A 15774-nucleotide genomic window follows, 5' to 3' on the forward strand; every position below is an offset into this window, starting at 1 on the left:
AATTTGATAAGACCCGTTGTGACACGTTGTTCATCTGCTATTTTTGACACGGAAAGCAGGAAGACTGAGGCGCAGCAGTTCAACTCAAAAGGTATTTTATTAAACTAACAAAGAATCCTCCCAAAACAGGAAGGTGATATATCAGACCTACAGATGGCTAACTGCCAAACACAAACTCAACATAGATATTATCAGGCATGCACAGGCAACACCTTATTCACACTACATGGATTTTACAGACTGACAAACACACAAATAAATAGAGAGGTTGTGGTTGTAGTGGGCAGTTCCCAGATTTTAAGGTGTGTGTGTGTGTGTGTGTGTGTGTGTGTGTGTGTGTGTGTGTGTGTGTGTGTGTGTGTGTGTGTGTGCGTGCGTGCGTGCGTGCGTGCGTGCGTGCGTGCGTGCGTGCGTGCGTGCCTGCGTGCGTGCGTGCGTGCGTACGTGCGTGCATGCGAGCGAGAGTGCATGTGAATGTAATGCACACTGTAAAGGACTTTGGATAAAGGTGATATATTGATATATTGGTGGTACATGCACCATTACCTTTCAAAACAGATGTCAGCAAGCGATACAAGTACCTATGTGGTACTTGCATTAATCTCTCGGCTATCGGCGTCCAAACTCTCTCATTCATTATTCATTATTGAGCTCTTTTCCAAAACATGACAGTTAAATAGTGAACAGATGTTCTTGCTACAAAGTAGCAATCTGAGTGAGTTTTCATCTCACTAATCGTTCTTTTCCACTATGAAAGGTAACCCAGAACCTTCATTACCTGGAACTTACCATAACCTGTGAAGTTGTGATTTGTTTTTCATCTCTGTTTCCATTATAACCAAAAACCCTCCTGAAGGGGGAATACATCATAAAGAAATACTGAGTGAAAATATCTGCTCAGCTGCTCAGCTATTCTTGCTATTGTTTTCAAGATCTCTGATATGAATCCTGAATTCCGGATTCACAGAACTCAGGGTTAGTACTACCTTGTGAGCAGGGCCCAAATTAGGTTCTGAAAACATTATGGAAACAAGCTCAGAACCCATGAAATATATTACATGGCACAGTATGGTTCCCTTAGTTATTGTACCGGAAAAGATTCAAAAGTAAATCAGGGCGTTGCTAAAAAAAAGATCACTCGTGATAGTTTTTTTTAAAAAGGATAGGCTGGGGCAAACAGAACACAGGTGGGTTGTGATTATCTATTTGGCATTCTTTTGTTACATTCTGTCTGTACTTTTTACAAAAATAAAATATTGTCAATAAAATATTCAATCAATCAATCAATCAAGAGTTAATAATAATAAAGATGAGACACGACAGGTAACAGTTACCAGGGCAGAGACTACACGATCTATACACAGAACATACTTAAACACAGAGCTATCGAAACTTAACAAGTAAACATGACTGAACACCTAAACCCAACATGGAACACAAACAGAGGAGAGGAATAAATGTCCAAAAACAGATAAATACAGCCCAAAGTCCAAAGGCTGAGGAGCGGACCGTGACATATCCAGGTTGATCATGTATTACTTAAAGGGATACTAGTTAACTTTGCAGATCTGTGTTTGTTCACACACACACACACACACACACACACACACACACACACACACACACACACACACACACACACACACACACACACACACACACACACACACACACACACACACACACACACACACACACACACACACACACACACACACACACTCCCCCCTCCCCTCTCTGACAGGTATCAAATTGATTGCTGTCTTTGATGCATTCATTGATTAGAGAGAGCGCTAACGAGGTTGACACTTTTATGGCCATATCAATCAACTCAATGCACAACCCCATTGAAGTTCAAAGGGATCAATTAAGAGCTCTGGCCGAGCCCCACCCCCTCTCCCCCCACAGACTTTCCAATCCCTGCAAGTGATGAATGTCAATATAAACAGTGGAATGTCAACATAAACAGTGGGGAAAAAAAACAAAATACAGACAGAGGGATGTGTCTTTCTGCAGGAAAACACACCTGCATAATTATATAGTGGCTGATAGCTGGAAACAATGCTAAATAAATATGTATATATATTTTTTAAATTTAGGCTCAAAGTTACCTATTCTCCCTTTAAGCCCTATTATTTTGTGGTATGATGGTGTCGCATTGGGGAAACTAGCCAAAGTAAAAGCTCACAACATGTCCCAACACAACCCATTGTGGGCTTGTAGTTTGTAGATAAGTAGAACATTTTTGAAATATGTTTTCAAAAATTATGAAGTATGTTTTCTTTTTAATATCAATGCATTGCTCTATTGAAATTTAGAACTTTTCCAAAGATAAATAAGATACAATAAAATAAAATCAGAAATGTTGAAATATCGTGAAAATAGCAGATCTACAAGCTCACAACGCGTCACATTGTGAGAAAGCGGAGCGGTGGATATTAAGACACTTTTTCAAGAAACAGAATGAAGACAAGTGCAATGAGACAGAGGCAATGCTGGAGGACTGTTGCTGTTCCTGCCACCGTCTCATGTTCATGATCTGTATGGTGGTGATCGAAAGCCTGTGCACTCACTGTATGTTAAGGATGGTGGTGGTGATCAGGCGCGCCGATTTATGTGCGTAGCGGCTATGGGGGCTCAACTTTTTTTTTTCATTAAGTAAAACACACACAACTCACTTTTTCAGCATGTTTCACATCTCAGCAACATGTGAAAATGCTGAATATGCATTCAAAAGCACCTTTCATGACATGAATGCAGCTCAAAGTGGTTTACAGAGCAAAAAAATAAATAAAGCGTAAGTGCTTTACAGAAAAAGCAATAATAATATAACAATTATAGAATTAAAGCCTTTTTAGTTAGAGTGCAAGTTGGGTGCAAATACCAGGATGCATACAATTAATAAAGGGGGGGGGGGGGTTGATGATTAAATTCATCTAGCCGTTGAATCCCCTTTAGCAATCTGTCTGGGCTATTGCGAAATCGTTGTCCTTTTTTTGGCCTACATAAAATATCTGTAACAAAAGATAGCACACATAAGTCACCTTCTTTCCTCTAAACTGCAGCAGCAGCAGCACTGATGGTTGTTTATTTGGTAGCATTTTGTAGTGTGTGACTGACTGGTTTTACTTGCATTAACTGTTCAACAATACGGGAGAGCGGAGGTGAGCTGCAAGCGTCGTCAGTTTTACAGCCGCCCCTCCCCCTGCAGATCTCCCAGTTCCAAGCAGCAGATAGACAGACAGACAGACAGACAGACAGACAGACAGACAGACAGTATCACAAGGTTAATTCACTCATGCAAACAGTGATGTGACTCGCAAACGACAAGTGATTACATGCTTTCTCTGTCTCTCGCTCTCTCTCTCTCTCTCTCTCTGTGTGTGTGTGTGTGTGTGTGTGTGTGTGTGTGTGTGTGTGTGTGTGTGTGTGTGTGTGTGTGTGTGTGTGTGTGTGTGTGTGTGTGTGTGTGTGTGTGTGTGTGTGTGTGTGTGTGTGTGTGTGTGTCTCTCTCTCTCTCTCTCTCTCTCTCTCTCTCTCTCTCTCTCTCTCTCTCTCTCTCTCTCTCTGCCCCCTGATTCTTGACATTAATAACTAACCCATACCCAGGGAAGTGTACACCCAAACATGCAGACTTGGGACCAACCACAACCACATCTACAGATCCCACAGCCCCACTGACAGACTCACAGTCGTCTGTTTTGCACCTTAAAACTATTTACTGCTCCTATGGACTGTTGTATGGTACTGTGGTGTTGTGTATATAACTACAGTATGGTACTGTGGCAGCTACCGATAAATGCTGATGGTATATATATGCCATGCATCTTCTGTACATCTAACTATATAAATGCCGACCGACTTCCGCACCCTCGGTGAGGACACCCCACAGCTCTGTTATCGACTAAACAACGCACCGCCAGACCACATGTCGCCAACTGACTCGCCACGGCGGCCGCGCTGAATTTACGCGTCGCGTAGGGGACATCTCATTGCTCACTACACCTTTTCCACCGCGCAACATAATTAATTCTACTCACCAAATGTCGGACAAAACGGAAGGTGAATCACTTTCACCGTTTACCGTGCACACCACCGACACCGAACGGCGACGGGTTTCGCCGAAACAACACGAGCGGCCGCCATTGCACTCTGCCCATCTCCTCCACAACACCACACACGCAGCTCCTTTGCTTCAACCCCCCCCCCCCTTCTTACGTACCTCCTTTGTTCCACCCAGGCCGTTACTTTCACTTCACTCATGTCTCGATCACAATATGTCCGTCCTTCACGTGCCATGTTCATCCCAAACACACAAACAAACAGTGACGGCCACAGCACAGCACGTTGCCCAGGCTAATCTGGTAAACAAACCAGGCTATAGGTTCATGACACCAAAGGACTCGACAGTGATGTCATCATTATGCAACCCGGAAGTACAAATACCAAGGATACGTCAGTGATGTCAGTCGGGTTGCCAGGCATGCCAGGTTCTCTAAAAACAAGCGCCAGAAACAAGCAACCACCTTCATGAAAAAAAAAAAAACACCGAAGGGGTCCGCAATGTTCCAGGGGTGTCCCCGCGCGTCCCAACACTCCACAGGGGGTCAGTGGACCAGCAGGGGGTCCGCGGACCCCCTGTGGACCCCCTGAAACATAAAAAATATTATTTCTTCTAATTTTTTCCTTTTTCAAAAAAACTTTTCCACAGTTTTACTCCGGCGATTTGGGTCCCCCAATATACACGCGGCCACGCTGGGCCCCGTGCGCGGCTGGGGTTGAGGGGGGCGTAGCCCCCCGAAACTCTAGTTGTACATAAGCTGATGTATCTTTAATATCATATTAGTATAAAACTACTGACTTTTGTTGCTTGTTTTTCTCTCTCTCTCTCTTTCTTTTGTCTTCACTATTATTATTTCCTATGCTGCTACATTGTCTGAACAAAGAGTTGATGATACCGTTTTGGTCTGCGTCTGCACTTTATAAAAAAAAACAGATGCACAGACAATGTCCAGAGGCTGGGGAGCGGACCGTGACATATCCAGGTTGATCATTAATAACTTAAATCCTATTACTTTCTCCTCGTTGGTCAGTAGAAATGCACTGAGGACACATGGAGCACTCATCCATGTCATCCAATGTCATTTTGACTATGCATGCACCTCATGGTACTCTAGCACCTCAAAGTCACTAAAATCAAAATTACAGACCTCTCAAAACAAACTAATCAGACTACTACTATAGACCTCACAACTAGGATTTATGTCTTGATGAATTGAATACATAGGACCACAATGGAAACAAGCCTGCAGGGCTTTTTGCGTTTTCCTTTTAGCATTTTATTGTATAACTGTACCTCTGTACTTTTTTCGCAAACTGTTAATAAATTATACAATCAATCAATCAAACTTTGTTGTATGATGGTGTCGAATGGCGAAACTAGCTCACAAGTACAAGCTCACAACATGTCCCATCACAACCCATTGTGGGGTTGTAGTTTGTACATACGTTTGTAGATACTGTAGAACTCTTTGTATATAAGAATACTTTTTGAACATTTTAATGACACACTAGTATTCAAAAGTACAAATTATGAAGTATGTTTTCTTTTTTAATATCAATGCATTGCTCTATTGAAATTTAGAACATCTCCAAAAATAACAAATCAAATCAAATCAAATCAAATCAAATCAAATTTAATCAAATATAATCAGAAATGTTCAGAAATGTTCAAATATAGTGAAAATAGCAGATCTACAGGCACACAACGTGTCACATTGTGAGAAAGTGTAACGGTGGATATTAAGACACTTTTTCAAGAAAAACTATGAAGACAAGAAGTGCAATGAGACAGAGGCAATGCTGGAGGAGATGTCATCTCCTGTTGCTGTCCCTGCCACAGTCTCATGTTCAAGTTCTGGATGGTGGTGACAGCAAGCCTGTGCACTCACTGTATGTTAAGGTCAGATCATATATACTTTGTACGACATCGGCCCTGCATTTAAGTAAAGCATACAATATTTCAATATTAAATAAAGTGTTTGGCACTACTGTTTTGTTGGCAGTGAACATATACCCTTAAAGGGATATTTCACTTTCAAATATGTTTGGGGACATTTTAACAGTTGCTTGATTCAGTATTTTGATATTTTTGGTATTCATTTTAACAGACACGCCCCTTTCCACACAAACCCATTGTATCTTCAAACTCCATTTGAACCATGTTAGACTCATTGAAGACACTACATACTTGGTTCTGGTGACTGAAATTGTCCTTCTAATGCGTGATTGGGCCGTGTTTTTTCATGTAATTTATTTTAATTAGTTAGTATAAAACACTCCTACATTTGACCGTGTGTGTGTGTCTGTCCATATGTTTGCGGACGGCCTCAACATGTGTGTGTCTCGCCTCAACAGCTGCAGCTGATTGCAACACAAAGATGCAACCAGTTACACTAATTAAATACAAACAGGAGTGCAGCACATGTTCATAATGAACTCATCAAAAGCACCACTCACTTCACACTGGGTGATATTTCTTTCTTTACAATTAGTATTATTTCCTATGCTGCTGCATTAACTGAATGAAGCCGAACAAAAATATGTTTTGTTATGTACCTGTACACTAGATGTAACAATAGAGGACAACCTAACTTGAGGGACACTTTTTTATCATTTTATAAACATCCTGACATAGTTGATGAGACCGTTTTGTAATTAAAGCGTCAGCACTTTATCGACTACACACGCACACATATGAACAAAAGCAGCCTTGCTGGGTCTGGTGCTCCATGCTTTTAAATCAAAGTCTTTAACTTCGCATCATTGAGCCATGTCTCCATCTCTGCCATGTGTCTGGGTGTTAATTAACTTCTGAGATTAAGTTCTGAGGGGTGCATTTCTCCTTTCCGACATGTCGCCTTTCCGACGTTGACGAACCCTATACCTAACCCTAACCCTAACCTTAACCGCACGCGGAAGCCACTAGTCGGAGTGGTGAGATGTCGGAATGGAAGGAGCACCCCAGTTCTGAGAGTGAGACCACGTAATATTGTCAGTGCGTTTGACCATCACGATGTCTCTGAGGAGATCGTTAACTCAGTGAACTTGTACTCTGAACAAACTGTGTAAGCATAACTCTACTTCTCTGCTGGAATGGAAATCTATAACATATAGGACACGCTCCAATGAATGGCTCATGCTAAAGGTCCCCAAAGTAAAGACTGAAATTGTTTTAGTGCCCTAAACACTTGGAATGACCTACAGCTTAAATTAAATAACATATCCCATAACATACAGTCAATTCAAATCTTTGATTGCAGACCTACCTACAAATGTCTAAAACTGCTTTTAAACTTTAAGATAGGGGAAGGTTTTCTAAGGGCGGATTCAGACTATGGTCCCGGGTGCGCACCCTGGACCACATGGCAGATGTTGTGGTAGTGTGAATGTAGCGTTCCCCGTAACGCATCACCGTACCGTACCCGAAACCACCTGGGGAGGTAGTCTCGGGTCCGATTGCTGCGCTCTCGGGAGCGGAACGCTTCAATGTGAATCCATCCGTACAGACTGGAGGAAGTGGACTGCTAATCATATCTCATTTAGATATTTTTATAATGACACACTATTTTAGCTGGGTTATACCTTCTCATAGTTCTACTTGAATGTTGACAAGAAATAATAATCCTGCTAGTGTTTGTCTGTCTGTCTGTCTGTCTGTCTGTCTGTCTGTCTCTCTCTCTCTCTCTCTCTCTCTCTCTCTCTCTCTCTCTCTCTCTCTCTCTCTCTCTCTCTCTCTCTCTCTCTCTCTCCCTTCTCTTTGTCAGATCATGTGTCTAGGTGAGACATGACCTTTGACACAATGTAAATGTCTCAGTAGACGAGCAGGGAGACAAAATAGAACCACCCCAATTGTATAAGTTATATTGTATTAACTTACTCTATCATACAGATTAGATAAAATGACATTTTATTCATTAAAAAAAGTTACATAGTTCTGCTTTAAGGGGTCCCTTAGACAGCATAGATAGCACGAGACACCTCTTCAGCTCACTATTGTCACTAATTTACACCACAGTCTGCAACACTTTATCCTCACCAAATAACTGTTATTGAGGTATAGTCGTCTTTTTTGCACCTTAAAACTATTGACTGCTCCTACCTCCTAGACTGTTGTATGTTACTGTGGCAGGTAGGCTACTGATAAATGCTGATGGTGTATAATAATACATAATAATAATTTAGTCCCCACTCCTTGGGGTGTTTTTGTCACTGTATACTGTATGCGCATACGTGAAATGCATCCTCTGCATTTACCCATCCTATAACTACAAGGAGCAGTCATTCTATGATGCTCAGGGAGCAATACAGGGTTAAGAGTCTTGCTCAGGGACACACATCGACATATTTCTGGCCTGGAATCAAACCTGCGACAACCAGGGCCTCTGGCTGCGCAGGTGGGCTCACTAACCACTCAGCTATGGCCAGCCCATGCAATACATTGTACTGATCTATCTTTAATATCATATCAGTATAAAACTACTGTCTGTTTTTTTCTTTCTCTTTCTTTCTTTTTTCTTTATTATTATTTGTATTATTTCCTATGCTACATAATCTGAAGGAAGCCGAAAATAAATACGTTTTACTAAGATGTAACACAACCTTGGACCTTGAACACCACATAACCGTATAAACATCCTGACATAGTTGATGAGACTGTTTTGTAATTAACGCCATGTCTCCATCTCTGCCATGTGTCTGGGTGTTAATTAACTGACAGTGAGTGTTGTGGAAATTCAATAATTCCTCGGTGAGAGAATGAAGTGTTAATACTGAAATATGGTTTCAGTAGATTTATTAAATACAACAGATGACAATGATATATAACAATAATTCCTATGTAATATAATAATGAGAATAATAATAAATAACAGAGAGGGAGAGGGAAAAGGGATGGACGGACATGGAGGAAGGGAAAAGTGGACAGGGGAAAGGGATGGAGGAAGGGAAGGTGGACAGGGTCCGGTTGTTTCAGAAGGCAACGGGAGTCTGACACGGATCTGTATGTTGGGGCAGCTTAAATACAGATTCTACAAGGATACATACACATTGTTAGGATAACACTGAGGACTGACATTCTTCTGTCTGACCAAAAGATGTGTTCTCAGCACTTGAGTATGGAAGGTCAATTCTGCCTGACTATGAAATGTGCTGCTCCACGCTCAGCATTCAAGAGCAGCGACACTACCCTGACCAACTATAAGCATGTGTTCCATTCTCATCGACTGAGAATGGAAGGCCCACTGCTATATGCCGAGGCCATAGTCACTGTCCTAGCCAGCCTACTGACGCCTGATACGAGAAACATTCTCCTTGTGTTCATAAAACCTTATAACTTGTCGTCTTGCTGTCTAGGTCTGCTGCTTGCCTACAGAGGAATAGCTATTTGACCTTGCTGTGTGAGCCTGCTGCTTAATAAGTACACTGAGGGTGTACTAAACTCATAAGACATATTATCAGACTAATTTACTTCTCTTGGGACATTACATTCAGACAAATCAGCATACAGTCATATATTAATATAACTGAAGCAAGATGAATACTAAATGCATAATCAATAATCGATAAATCAATAGCCTAAAGGGAATATAAATTGTATTTCCGTTACAGTGAGACCACATAATATTGTCAGTGTGTTTGACCATCACAATGTCTCTGAGGAGATTGTTAACTCAGCGTTAACTGTTAACTTAACGTGTGCTCTGGATACACTGTGCAGACTAGTTACACTCTGCTGCACACAACTCTACTCAGATTACATAACTCTTACTGCCTCTCTCCCTCTACCTCTCCCTTTCTCTCTCTCTCTCTCTCTCTCTCTCTCTCTCTCTCTCTCTCTCTCTCTCTCTCTCTCTCTCTCTCTCTCTCAGGTCATAGCTTCCACACATCATCAGACAGAGTCTTTGTTAAAGAACAGAGAAGCAAACCGTCAGCTTGGTGCCACATTATTGACAACATGGACAGGTAGTGGAAATAATTATTTAGATGACAACTATCCATTATTTTATTAGCCATTATTCTATCAATTGCTTTGTCGATGAATTGAGTAATCGAGCAGCATTTTCCTACTTACTTTTATTTTTATATATCAACACATCATTTTAGTGTTATTTTATACCCCATAGCATGGCACAAGAGGATTGTTTAAAATAGTAAGAACTAAGAATAGCCGATCTAGATATTTTCACTATTAAGTTAGCTATTTTCACTATTTAAAAAAAGAAAATAAACTTGTGCCCAAAATAGATTTGATTAAATTATCGATTATTATTATTTGTATCTATTGTTACAATTACAATTTGTTAAAATGTTGTTGCTTTGTTGTTGTTTATTAGATGGTGTTATCCAGAGTGAGTTACAAAGAACAAGAACACAATAAGAAACATGGATCCTAGTCAACCAACTACAGGGTAAGTGCTCAGCTCAATAAAGCTTTTGGTTCTCAAAGTGGGCTCATTATTAATATGGTTTTAAGATATTTAATGTTAACTATTAATTTATGCCTTCTTAATCACTGGTTCTCAAAAAATGTCATGTCAAGGACCCCCCAAATTGTTGGCTATTTGACTACGGACCCCCTTGTGGCAGGAACCCCCATAAGAGAAACATTTCTGAATTATTCAACATTTCTCAGTTCAGATTTTTCAATTCATTTAAAAAAAAATAGCAGCGCTTGCAGATATGCTGTTTTTGAATAACCAAAGTATAAAATAGTTTAGAGTGGATAAAGGGCTAGACCACTTTGGTAGATTTGGTAGGTTTGGGTTGTGTAGTTACCTTGACATGATGTAACTTCAAAGATGGGCAAGAAATCGAAAATAATTGTTCCATTAACTAGAAATTGATAATTCAAAATAAGCTCCTCATTGACTTACATTGTACAGTCTAAAAAAAAGCTCCTCTCGGTCATTACATACCAACCACTTCTACATACCATATAAGAGCTGGGCTATTGGTGCAGACTATTTGTTTTATATTTGGTAGTCTAGGACATATCCACAGACTGGTTGGTTGTTAGAGGGTTTCAACAACTTGGGATGCCCAAAAAGGAGGTTAAAGGCTGACAAAGTAGCCTACTGTCTCCAGTGGTCGCTTATCCAATCCAACGGGCTTGAGGTGCTGAAGCACAGGGCACCAACCCTTGGGGGGTCACCAAATGGCGCGAAGGAAAAAAACGGCGAAAAGCGGCAAAACTTAGAGCGCAACGCAAGTCACACACACGCACACGCCCCCCCCCCCCCCCCTCCCCCCCCCCCCCCCCTCTCTCTCTCTCTCTCTCTCTCACACACACACACACACACACACGCACGCACACACACACACACACGCCCAACTGTGTCTGTCATTAATCCGTATAGCGGTACAATCTTTGTCACGTAGGCTTGTAGCCTACATGAATGACATATTATGATACCAATCACATCGCCATGAATGGAATACGTTTGCATATTAATTTATTTACCCCACCGAGCAGTGCGCGTTCGAGTTACACTAAAATAAAGCAGTCAGACTCGGGCGGGCTGCAGTGATTCCGTGCCGCCACGTTAATAAGAGATTGGAGCGTCGGGTTTATATCCTTAACCCAGCCAGGTTGTAGTCTTCATAACTCTCTATCACATAACTCCATAACATAGGACAAGCTACTGTAAGTTTGTAGACCTCACTGTCCATGAAAAGATGTGCGGGAGTCCCGAAAATACGCTCACAGAAGCGCTCGTATATTTTTGAAAATAGCAGATCTACAAGCTCACAACGCGCTGCAATGCGACCCGTTGTGAGCTTGCAGATCTGCTATTTTAAAATAGCCAATGCAGCCAGATCTGCAAGCTTAACCGAATGACTGTTAAAGCAGGTTGTTTAAATTACTTTATAAAATGTTATATTTTCACAGGGATTATTTATTAGTGTAGATATACATTTAGGAGTGGATTATGTGTCCAGATGCCTGCTAGACAGTCAGACAATGCTGAAAATGTGTGTGTGTGTGTGTGTGTGTGTGTGTGTGTGTGTGTGTGTGTGTGTGTGTGTGTGTGTGTGTGTGTGTGTGTGTGTGTGTGTGTGCAGTGTTGGGAAAGTTCACTTAAAATATGAACTAGTTCAAAGTTCAGTTCACAAATTTTAAAATGAACTAGTTCAAAGTTCAGTTCATAATTCAAAATTTTGAACTAAAGTTCATGGTTCAAAAAATGAACTAGTTCAGTTCTTTTTCGTTCTTTTTTTCCAATATATATTAGTGCGATTAATCGCATATTAATCGCATATTTTTTATTGGCTCAAACTTGAATGATGAACTGAAAAGCAGTGCATTGTATTGTATATGGAGCAGGATGCATCCAAATATATTATTTATTATTATTACTATACTTCTATTATTTATCCAATTCATTATAAAACCAATGTTATTTATTTAATTTTCTTATACATTATATCCTCTCTGGTGTTCATACATAAAGCACCCTATATTTATTATGTCCAGTGGTGTAAAGTAACTAAGCACATTTATTCAAGTACTGTACTTTATTTTTAATTATTTCAAAACTTGAGTTACTAGTTACTTTGTAGATTTTACAAATACATGAATCACTTCAGCCCTATTTAAGTTTTGGCTATTGGAAAATAGCCGATCTACAAGCTCACAACAGGTCACGGTGCGACATAGTGAGCTTGTAGATCTGCTATTTTCTAAAGATTTTCATTCATCTTGAGGGCGGGCTGGGTCTTGTCAAAGTGAGTGTATGACACTGTTAACATCAAAAGCCAGGTGCAGAAGTCCACTTTTAATGCCAAAATAAAGTCGGGTCGGACGTCCAGACTACAATATGACGGTCATTCAGAGGTTCGGGGGCCGGGGCTACCGTCCTAAAGTCGGCTGTTAGGCTACGGTGCTACACAGCCACGTTGTTGTTGTGACATGATCCCAAACTCATTTCGCCATTCCGCGGTGTTTACTTATTAATTCAGCCCAGCTTCAAGTTAATTTTGTCGGCAGTGAAGCCAAGGAAACAACACCGATACTTTGGAAGAGACACAAGTCAACTTCCAAATGCTTGTGGCCGGGAAATGATCTTCGCAGAGCGGATAAAGTGTCAGCTCTTCGCCCTGGCCGAGTGGCCGTAACTGTCTGTGCTGCTCGGACTCCGCGCTCGGCGCGCTGCGCAGATGAATGTTAGACACCGCCTTGCTTTTCTTTTTTGGGGCTGATGGTGCGTTCAAGGCACCTCGGAAACACAGAATAGGATGAAATACAACATGACAAACCGATGTAACCATGGAAATTTGGGACACTCTTGAACGAAGTTGAACGAAGAGAGAACGCCGTTCACAAACGCCAGAATGAACGCGTTCACGATAACGTTCATCTAACGGATATACAGTACGTTCAGTTCACGTTCGCCCAAAATATGAACGAGTTCATGAACGATCGTTCATTGAACGCGTTCAGGCACAACACTGTGTGTGTGTGTGTGTGTGTGTGTGTGTGTGTGTGTGTGTGTGTGTGTGTGTGTGTGTGTGAGAGAGAGAGAGAGAGAGAGAGAGAGAGAGAGGGGTGTGTGTGTGTGTGTGTGTGTGTGTGTGTGTGTGTGTGTGTGTGTGTGTGTGTGTGTGTGTGTGTGTGTGTGTGTGTGTGTGTGTGTGTGTGTGTGTGTGTGTTTAAACAGCTCATAGAATCATAAACTTTAACGTAATTTAACTCACATTTTAACAAGAACTTTATTGTTATCAGCAGAGAACATATCTGAAATCTCAGTCAGTGGTTCTAAAAGTGTGATACAGGGAGCCCCAGGGGACTTTGAGAAGGTTCCAGGGGTCCCCAGCAAAATGAGGAACAGTTCAACCACTTAAACCCTATTTTTTGTTATTTGAAAATAGCCGATCTACAAGCTCACAACGTTTCACATACTGTAGCAGTACATTTTGAGTTTGTACTGCTATTTCCGGTGTAAAAAATCTTGACAAATTGTGATACATTTGGAATAATAACAATAACAGTTTGAAAATCTAAGACCCTAATACATTTCAATTTGGGGTGTTTGACATACAAATGTTGAGAATCACTGATCTAAGTTATGAAATGTGGCTAAGTCCACTTAACAACAATAACATACATACCCTGTCCTAATAAAAGAAGCAAAAATAACTCTGTTTAATTTCGGTAGTTGTGTGACTAGTTGATGAATAAATGTAATGTTTCATGTTGGTTGTCATGGTGTCAGGGTTGATCAGCAGAGAGCAGAGTCTCCTGTACCCAGCTGTGTCTCCATGAAGAGTGATCAGTCTATGGATCATCCTATTGGCTTCAAAGATGGACAGCACTCTACTGATCAGAGGTCAGAATGTAAATCTATCAGAGAACAACACATGATATAGTTTTATTAGACTCTACTGATTAAAGGTCAGAAGTCATGATCCCAGAACATGAACAGATTATTTTTTCAAGTACAAAGTGAAACAGAGTAGTGAGAACTATGCAGGAGGAGTAATTTCTCTTTGCTCTGAATGTGAGATCATGTTTAAGGACCTCTAAGACTTCACAGAGGCTATAGAGCACAGACGCAGTAAATACTTATGTTATAGTAATACTAATACTTTAAATAGCCACAGCCACTCTACTTTATTATAAATGAATTTAAATTAATAATTATTAATATCACTTTGCACTTTCTCGCTGCATATCTCACTGTATTACTGGCATATACGCATATTATGTTTAGACATAATAGGTTTCATATATGTGAATCAATGTCCCCCCAAAAAGCCATGTGCTGGCAGGCAGGGTGGGGCCCAGGATTAGTAGTTTACTCAAGAAACTGAATCAGAATCCGAGTGCAGAGGTACCAATGGACTACAGTTACAGCTGTTGTCCCTACTGCCCTGCATGTCACACCATGTCACTGTTGTCCTGCTACCCTGCCAGCAGCCAACTATCCAGTGGTGTAACAAGCCGACACTGGGCCTTAATGCGGGGTGTTTTTTTTTTCTCTGATGGCGCAGGGCGGGCCCTAAATGTCACATGGCTGCATGCAACTGCATACTCAATCCTTCATACAGGACCTTCATAGTTGCACCATGCCTTGGAACAACATCCCGAGCATTCCTCTCCATTCCCCTGCACCTGTTCTCTTTTGGTCTTTTGAATAAGCACATTAACTGTCCTCTATGTCTGGCTGTCCTTGAACCAGAGGCATACGCTCATTGGGGCCAACGAGGCCATGGCCCGGTCTGTAAAACCCTGCTCCCCCAGGGAAAAAATAAATAAAAAAATCAACATAACAACATTAGCATCCCCTCACCCTTTAAGTCGCCTTTGTTTTCAAATGGGGCTCATTTGCATTCGGCCGAATTGTTAATGAGTGGCCATTAGAAAACCAGTTTCGCCGCCAAACCGGTTCTCCATTGCGCAGAGACGAGCACCTCTCCATTCAGAAATGTAATAGAAGAAGAACCGTCGTCCTGAAACACCCTGCCCCGCGTCTAAACTGGCGGTCTCGGTCCGCGAAAAAAAATGGGGCAGTGTGTTTTGGGACGAGCGTTCCGTTTTCCACCCGGAATGGCTCGGTAATTCTCAATAGACTTATCAGCCGCTGTTGTGCGAACCCCCTCGTGGGGAGGGGGGTTTAAGAATCTGGCCCGGTCAACGTTAGAACCCACCATACGCCAGTGCCTTGAACTGAGTCTTTCCTAAAATGGCTACATTCTTCATACAGTCTTCAACTT

The 15774-nt window shown here is 41.3% G+C and overlaps 2 protein-coding genes across 2 annotated transcripts in view; both read left to right on the forward strand.

Moving 5' to 3' along the window:
• Positions 1–15774, forward strand: part of LOC311042422 (NACHT, LRR and PYD domains-containing protein 3-like) — a 447659-nt gene that overhangs the window by 314659 nt on the left and 117226 nt on the right. The window lies entirely within an intron of this gene.
• LOC311042423 (NACHT, LRR and PYD domains-containing protein 3-like) overlaps positions 14278–15774 on the forward strand; it is a 118698-nt gene continuing 117201 nt past the window's right edge. The window contains exon 1 of the mRNA XM_084053156.1: positions 14278–14387. Coding sequence (XP_083909282.1) covers positions 14320–14387 — 68 coding nt within the window. The 5' untranslated portion in view covers positions 14278–14319. The remainder of the gene's footprint in view (positions 14388–15774) is intronic.

Source organism: Gymnoscopelus microlampas (assembly GCF_963454915.1).
Source record: "Gymnoscopelus microlampas genome assembly, chromosome: 3".
Taxonomy (NCBI): Eukaryota; Metazoa; Chordata; class Actinopteri; order Myctophiformes; family Myctophidae; genus Gymnoscopelus; species Gymnoscopelus microlampas.